General features: G+C 48.0%; 1 protein-coding gene across 1 annotated transcript in view; it reads right to left on the reverse strand.

Moving 5' to 3' along the window:
• RAD54L (RAD54-like (S. cerevisiae)) overlaps nt 1-6,869 on the reverse strand; it is a 20,630-nt gene extending 13,761 nt beyond the window's left edge. Inside the window, exons 1-6 of the mRNA XM_014939263.1 lie at nt 6,791-6,869; nt 6,594-6,683; nt 5,516-5,635; nt 4,693-4,753; nt 2,798-2,933; nt 1,942-2,011 (exon numbers count right to left, since the gene is read on the reverse strand). Of these exons, the coding sequence (XP_014794749.1) occupies nt 1,942-2,011; nt 2,798-2,933; nt 4,693-4,753; nt 5,516-5,635; nt 6,594-6,683; nt 6,791-6,793 (480 nt within the window). The 5' untranslated portion in view covers nt 6,794-6,869. The remainder of the gene's footprint in view (nt 1-1,941; nt 2,012-2,797; nt 2,934-4,692; nt 4,754-5,515; nt 5,636-6,593; nt 6,684-6,790) is intronic.
• Between the last annotated feature and the right edge of the window lie 1,272 nt (nt 6,870-8,141).

The raw sequence follows: 8,141 nt of genomic DNA on the forward strand, positions 1-8,141 counted from the left end.
CCCTCATCGCTTCTGCCTCGAAGCACAATGACTCACCTGGGTACTCAAGGTCCAAAGCAGATTTAGCTTCAGAGAAGACACAGGGCTGAGGTTATAGCCCACGTCACATGGTGGGAGAAGAGCTCAGCCCTGCATTAGGCTCTGACACATCACCAAGACAGATAAAAGTAAAAAAAGGAGAGAGGGACAGACTCTGCAAAACGTTCTTGTATCATGTGATGATACTCAAAAAACCCCAGGGGATTGTGCTGGGAATGTACAAGCTCCCTGCATTGTGTCAACAGAGATTCACCTCTCTGTGCTCCACTACTTAGTACTGGAAGATGGAGTACCTTCACTAGCGCTTTCAAGTCCTTCTCTTTCTTTCTTATGCCCTTAACATCAGGTTAATGAAGTTTATTAAGCCAGTTGAACAATTATGAAATACATTACTGACTAAAAGAGTGCATCTGGGTGAGGATCCAGCTGGGTAACCTGCTAGTAACTGGGCAAAAGACAAGACAAATCCAGAGCGAAGCTGTACAGCAGTCTGGGAGCATCACCTGAATAAAGCAGCACGGGACTCTTAGCAGGCCAAGACTTATTGGTCAAACTAGAACACAGACTTCTTTATCAGAGATATCTAGCTGCAAAAAACCAGACATTGTGCCCAGGACACCAACGTCACTATCATTACTTGACAAAAGCACCAGCAGGCAGTATCTTACCCAAAACCAGAGTGCTTCCAGCTATGTAGCCAGAGACAAGCACTGCACTGGGTCACAAGTTCAGTACCAACTCTGAGATAAAAGTACAAGGTCTGAGCAGCCTGCAGCACTCTTAGGGCCATCTGAAGATCTCCCATGCAGGGACACATTGAGCTTGACCTGCTTAGCCTGCAAGATCAGCAATCACCGCTTCCATCTGGGCTGCCTCTAGGCTTAAATGATAATATCCTGCATGTGTGATGAACTTCATACTGTCCAGATACCTATGTTAGATATTTGAAGATTAGCACACACTGCTTCAATATTGTGATGTTGCACATATTTATGACATAAAATGTTTTTCAACTCTCTCCCACTGGCAAATTGCAGGTCTACATCATGGGCAGCTCACACCTATGAAGAGGAGTCTTTGACTAAAACACGATGAAGCAAGAATCTACTCCACACTCTGCTGGGAACCATGGTACCAGAAAGAAGAACTTCAGTGTTTCCTGGCTCAAAGACTGTGGATCCAATTCATTCAGCTGACCAGCAAAACACAGTGATGGACAGTCTGTCCTCCCTAAGACAAGACTGGGCTGCGACATAATTTATTGCAACTATACCCCTTCACATTCCACAACGAGTTCCACTCAGCAGAGCTACATCTCCAGATTTCAAGATAAGTAAAGGCTGGACTTTAAGCCCTGACTCTGCAAGATCCCATCTCCCTGAAGAATCTGCTCTTTTCCTAAGGTATAACTGGTGACACAGAAGTCAGCCAATGTGCTTTCCTAGACCTGTGCAACCAGCCCACAATGAAGAAGCTCCCCCAAATTCCACTATCAGCTGGCCTGACCTACAAACACAGAGAGCACATCTGTGCATTAGGCTGGGAGTACTCTGGCCCTGCTACATCAGAGGGAAGAGAAAGTTCTTACCCGTAAGAAAGCAGAGAATTTTCACATTTTTAAGGACAAAGAGGACTGTCGCAATACTCCCAGCATGTCCTCTTGCTTAACACGGGACAGTGAATATTTTGAAGCATTCAGGCCTCTAAGAGCATGGTTAAAACAAATGTTTCACTTTGCATTTCCAACAGGCTAGAGCCTGTTAAGACTGTCACAGGCTGTTAGTCCGTGAGATCTATGTAGACCTCACAGCTGGTGAGTAACAACTCCAGCAGAGGAACTGCACCTTTTTGAAAGGCTGCAAGTCCTCCAGCCATACTCTCAGGTCCCGATGGAAAACTTACTTCTCTCTGATGGGGCCGTAAAACACGGCTGAGGACAGGATCCACCACAACATGGACAGGTGCTTTGTCCCTGCAGGAGGCAGTCAAGGAAGAAGACGGTGTGATTAATGAACTCGGCACAGCATATGTTTAGTTTTTTTAAAATCTCACTGCTATACTGAACACTCCCCAGTGGCACAAAGGAAGTAACTGCCAACAAGCAAGAGAAAAATGCATTAATTCAGTTTTAAGAATGAAGTCACAGGGGCCTGATTTACAATCTAAAACGTCAGTGAAACCATGTATTTGGGCTGTGGTTAAAACAAGGGCAGAATGTGGTTCAGAGACACAGTTAAAAAGTCGTTCTTATTTGCCTTGTTTCAATAACAATATTGTAACTGCATTACTGGAGAGAGGAATCTCCTTATCTGACCATGAAAATCCAGCTGACAACCCTTTTAAGTTATAAGAACAGCACAAAAGGAACTAATTCAGAATAAAAACTTAGGCAGCCTAATATTTGACTGTCAGTTATCTCCTTTTGCTTGTCCCTAGATGCTGATGTTTCCTGACTAGTGACAAAGCCCTAAGATTTTCTAAGCAGCTTCTCCATGCGTGCATCCTCATTCCCTGCAACAGGTTTAAGTTATTGATGAGTGAGAGATGAAGCAGCCTGTGGAAGAATACAAACAATCCAGCATCAGTACAGTCCTCCTTCGATTGCTACCATACCTGGAACAATTCAAGGGCAGAATACTTGGAGCCAAACTTCCCTTGATGTTCAGACCCTAGCTCAGACACATTTGGGAAGAAAACACACAAACCTACACGTACAAGGAGGTCAGAGCTGAAGCATTTGTGCCAGGTGATGACTCACTTGTCTATTTTCAGCTGGTCATGGGCACTCAGCAGTGGGGGCTCGTACAGAACCAGAGCTCCTTCCTCAAAAGGGTCATGGAGCGGACTCCTCAGCCCTGCCCGCTTGATACCCAGAGCACGCAAGCCCAGTGGCCCTGAAAGAAAACAAAGGCACAACTCAAAGAACAACTTCTTCCTGGAAGAAAGCAGAGCCCTGCAGAAGAGTCTGATTACATTTAGGAACAGTGAATTAATTGGGTGCTGGAGAGGAGATGCAGGCACAGCTGGTGCAGGCAGCAAACGCACGCGGGGCGGTTGTTTGGCAGCATTCTGCCAGCACACAGAGGGTAGCTCTGCGGCAAGAAAAAATACAACACAGGGAGCAGAGGCAAAGATGGAGCAATGGCACTGCCCACCACGTGGGGTGCACCAAAATAGGCACGACTGGGTCCAGCAGATGCCATATATGCTGGCACACAACACTATAAATTGTCTTGCAAGGTGACCAACTGTTTCATCCCAGATCTGTGCCACTGGCATCCAATCATAAACTGGCACAATGTCTCCCTCAGGTATCTCTGGGCATCAGAGCTACTCCTAGTACCTAAAGGGTAGCATTCTCGTTTTCTAAAAGACAAGCAGGATTCCAGGATGTACATCTCAGCAGCACCATAAATACATTCCCACATACGTAGCAAATACTGGATCAAATCCTCTTTTTGGATCACCTGACCGAGACTTAGCCAGAGTGGTATATTTTATGCAAAGTCCAGAAGTGATCTTTAACACTGATCAAGTTTTACCATATCATAGTTAGCACCGTGCTGCCAGTAATTACCTACTCTAGTGTATTATTTTCTCCCTGCTGAGCAATAGTAGATCTTTGGCCTTGGAGCCAATTTCTGTGAAAAGCAGAAAACAAAGATAAGTCCCTTTTCCGAGTATTATATTTTAAAGTCACGGTTTTAGAATGGGGATGAATATAAAAAAGAACACGCACAGAAATCCCTTTTCCCATCAAAACTCAGGCAACTGTGCAGGATTGGTTTTGCTTGGGAAAGATTCAAGCAGGGTCAACTCACCCCCTGCCTGCTAAAGCTCCTCACAGAATGACAGTGTATCACAAGCTGAGGTAACATTACATGCACACCAAGAAAGGAGCACACGAAACAGCCTCATCTCCCAATTAAAAGAGAAAGATAACAGCCACAGAAAGCAGCTTCACCAGCTACAGTTCTGTTTCAGCCTCCTGACAAATCTGCTTTTAAACAAGCCAACTTTGTCAATCTCTTTTGGGGCTTGTCATTTCATAGTCAGTGTCTGCCTACAGACATATTTTTGTAACTGAAGTTTGAATTTTTCAGCTGGAGGGTGAAGGGGAAGAAGGGGAAAAGAACAGTCCCATTTGTTTCTGAGATCTTGTGTTTCACTGATTCAAACCAGCTGAGGCTTTGAACTTCAAAACTACCTTGCTTTGAAGATCACCTTGAGACTCAACAAACCAAGCCAAGCAGAAAGAAAACCGGCACATACAATCTTTTTCACCTGTAGCCTTGTCTGTTAGTAACATTAGGGTATTATTTAGATGGTAAACCTTCATCGTTTGGAATTCATCTTGCTTTTGTATTTGCAATACGGTGCACAATCTTCTGGCACTACATCAAATACATAGCAGTAAGAATACAAAATCCAATTCTGAAGTGTAGGATTATCCAAACTAAACACTAGTAAGAAATATGAAGACTTTGCTAATGTGCCAGTATTTTTCTTTCGGAATTAAGTCAGGATTTCTGGAACGTATGCATCAGTGCAAAAAATAACAATAATCCCCACAGATATATTTGACAGGCCCGAGCATCATCTGTTTTACCCCAGTTAGTCAACAGAGACAATCCTTAAACCTCCTCATCTTACCTTTATAATTTGGAATGGGAACTTTGAAGGGTTTGGACAAAATGCTGCGGATAAAAGCCTCCTAGGAATTCAGAAAGAAAACACGCTTAAGAAGTCTGAAATCAGAGATTGCTCAGGAAGGCATGCCTAGGACATTTTTTGAGAACTCAATTTTGCCAAGCGCTTAGAGTTCTTCTATTTAATCTATCCAAGCTTCAACTTCAACTATTTTCAAGAGTATCCAAAAGGAAGAAAGTTACAAACCAGCACAATTCCCCCCACCATTTCTGTTTTTCAAAACTATTTTCCCTTGGGTTTTCTAATGCGTGAAATTGATTTTTCAAAACTCTCATCTTCTAAAATCCACTGGCATTATTCACTTCTTTAAATGTTATTCCTTCCCCCTGCCTTGGTAATTCAGTCAGGCAACTCGTTTCCTGTAGGGAGCTGGGTTGCCATTGTGGGAACACCCGTGCCGGATCAGCAAGCACCCAGCCTGTCCAGCACCTGGTCTCCAGCAGTGGAAGCCCAGACAGAACTGGCAAGCAGACAGCACTTGAGCCATCTGTGTGGAAACCTACCCACATCCCTGGGCACTGTCCTTCATCTACAACCCACAGAACTCTCTTATTCACAATTTCCATTATAGAAAGTTCCCCTACCACACCACCTTCAAAATTAAATGGTTGGAGTTAGAAAAAGGTGTCTCCTAAAGACTCTGTGTGTGGCATTTCCTTAACACCTGTGATTAAACAGGATCCACAGAAGCATTTGGGTTCCCTTGATGAATGAGCTCCATATGCAACCCACCTGCTACGGTGTGCCACCAGTAACACCCACTTACATGTTGACTGCTGTCCAGGCAGTGAGGTCTATTGGTCAACTGAGCCAAGGGTTTCCGGAAAGGCGACCTGTAACATTCTCCACTCTCTGTCTCGCTGCCTGGCTTCTGTCTCTTCCGAGCCTGAAAAACAGAATCAAAACAAAACAACTCAGGGGCATCTGGTGAGACCAGAAGATAGATGCATCACTGTCACACTCAGTAAGCACCTAACCACCCAGCCAATCCACCCAGCCAGCTGAGCATCTCTGAACAGACCCAATCATTACTCACCTCCAGTGCCAAAGGACAGAGCCAACAACAACACCAAGGTCACCATGCCCTAAAGTTTAGCCTGTATGAGGACTAATTTAATTTACTCTTCTAACTACAAAAATAGCTACCACCCTCCAACACAGGCTTGTCCGAAGATTCATGCTCCCCTCCTCCCCCCCGAGAAAAGCAGAAGAAAGAGAAAACAGAAGGGTCAACAGCATAGAACAAACTACATGAAAGTCCCCAGAGGCTCCCACAGCATCTGCTTTTACACAGGTGACAGGCCTCACACTGAAACCTAAATTTCAGACACTTAGCAAAGCATGATGATAAACAAGTCATTGATCTGTTTCCTGATTTAACACAGTCCTCTTCAGATTGAGGCATAGTTTCAATCACCTCCTGGCATAGGAAAAGATTTGACACAGAAACCACAATGTGAGACTCTTGGACCTGTATGACATATAACATCGTATCATAATACTCTGTTTTGGCTTAAACGTCTATCTATTCCTAGCTACCATCCCTCTCACAAACTACCTGGAAGCTCTCCCAGGGATAGTTTTTCCATAACCACGAAGCATCATGTGTACACAACGAAGTCCTTCCACTAACTGCATGCTCAGACACGAGTTTTCTCCCCAGCTGCTGAAAACAGCATAAACTTGGGGCCTGACCCCCAACCCCCAGCAGATGGGGGCGGTAACAACCTCCCATCAGGGACTGACCAGCCACCGCATCCCCCCCCGACTTCCCCTAATGGCTGCAGAGCCTCCGGACGTCCCACCGGGCCGAGGCCGCCATGCCGCGGGGTCCCCTCACTCACCGTCTGGGGGTGCCAGTCCCCATCTTCCTCCTCCTCCTCCTCCTCGCCCGCCTTCCTCTTGGCCAGCTGGCTGGGGGCCAGGCTCCTCCTCTGGAAAAGGGGCACAACACACACTCTGAGGGGGCGGAGGGGCCGGCGGGCACCGGGACGGGCCGCGGGGTTACCGGGTGTGTCCCCCCGGCCCCTCACTCACTCACCATCGCCTCACGGGGAAGGGGCCAGGGGGGGAACAGTAACGTCCCGCGCGCCGAGCGGTTCGCGCGCGCCGGGCGGGAGGCGGGAAACGCTCCGCCCCGCAACAGGGTGGCCAAGCGAGCGCCGAGCGCGTATCGACCCGCTCGGGGCTCCGCTGAGGGTCGGGGCGGGAAGACAAGACAGACCAGCAGTGGGGTGCGCGGCGAAGCGAGCGCCGAGCGCGTATCGAGCCGCTCGGGGTTCCGCTGAGGAACGGGGCGGAAAGACAACACCGGCCAGCAGCGGGGTGAGGAGGGATAAGGCCTCCACTGGGGCTGATCCCTCACCCCTCGGGCTGCTGGAAACCTCTCCTCCGGAGGGATAAGGCCTTCACTGGGGCTGATCCCCCACCCCTCGGGCTGCTGGAAACCTCTCCTCCGGCTGCTAGAGTTCCCCCCGCCGGCTGCTAGATGCCCCCCGGCTGCTGGAGCCGCCCCCCCTCCGCCAGGCCGCGGGCAGAGGCCTCCCTGTAGCCCCCCTCCCCGGTACCTCAGGGCCTGCTCACGCTTCCTCGGTGCTGTGGGTCAGGAGCTGGCAGGAGGGTGAGCACCATGGGCACGCAAAGGTGCGAGGAGGAGAGGTTGAGCCTTAAAACGAAGGGAGTGAGGCTGGTTGTGAAGGCAGAGCCCCCATGGCTGTGGGGAAGGCTGGTAACGGCAGTGGAGTTACTGGGCCATGCAACAGAAGCAGGGGGGTGACCCTTCCACCAAGGGGAGGGAGCTGTGGAGAGGGAGCTGCCTTCCCTCTGCAATCATGTTTCAAAACAGACTTGACGCTTTTGCACAATTTTAATCTTATTTTACACACTTAACCTCCTCTTCAGAGAATGGCCCACCCTAAAGCCCTGCTGATGGACCAGCATCTGTCTGTGCACACACAAAACAGAAAAGACAATCCCTTTGGTACATCCTGGAGGGTATTTGGGGGAATTCAGGGTGAAAAGCAAACTCAGAGCGGTGGCAATTTGAGCAGAGATTTGTTTCCCTTGAAAGAGAAGGGCAGGCTAGTCCTCAGGAAAGAGCAAGGCTGTTCCTCTTCCATGGATCACAGCTGACGTGATAAATGAGGACTAGTGCTCACCAAGCAATTTAAAGGATAGACTATTTACAAATTGCAAAACCACAGCATTCTGGAGACACCAGCTAAATTCTCCCTCAGGCTACACAAGGGAAACCCCAAACAGTTCCATGAAATAAGCCAAGTCTTCTGATCCATGCTGCTTAACCCATCAGCAGGCAGGGAAGGCACCTCCAAGATGGGATTCCCACGCAGTTTGTCATACAAGATGGGCCTCTCTCAGGCCTCAAAGCGTAT

This window comes from Calidris pugnax, unplaced genomic scaffold (assembly GCF_001431845.1).
Source record: "Calidris pugnax isolate Ruff unplaced genomic scaffold, ASM143184v1 scaffold18, whole genome shotgun sequence".
In the NCBI taxonomy this organism is placed as follows: Eukaryota; Metazoa; Chordata; class Aves; order Charadriiformes; family Scolopacidae; genus Calidris; species Calidris pugnax.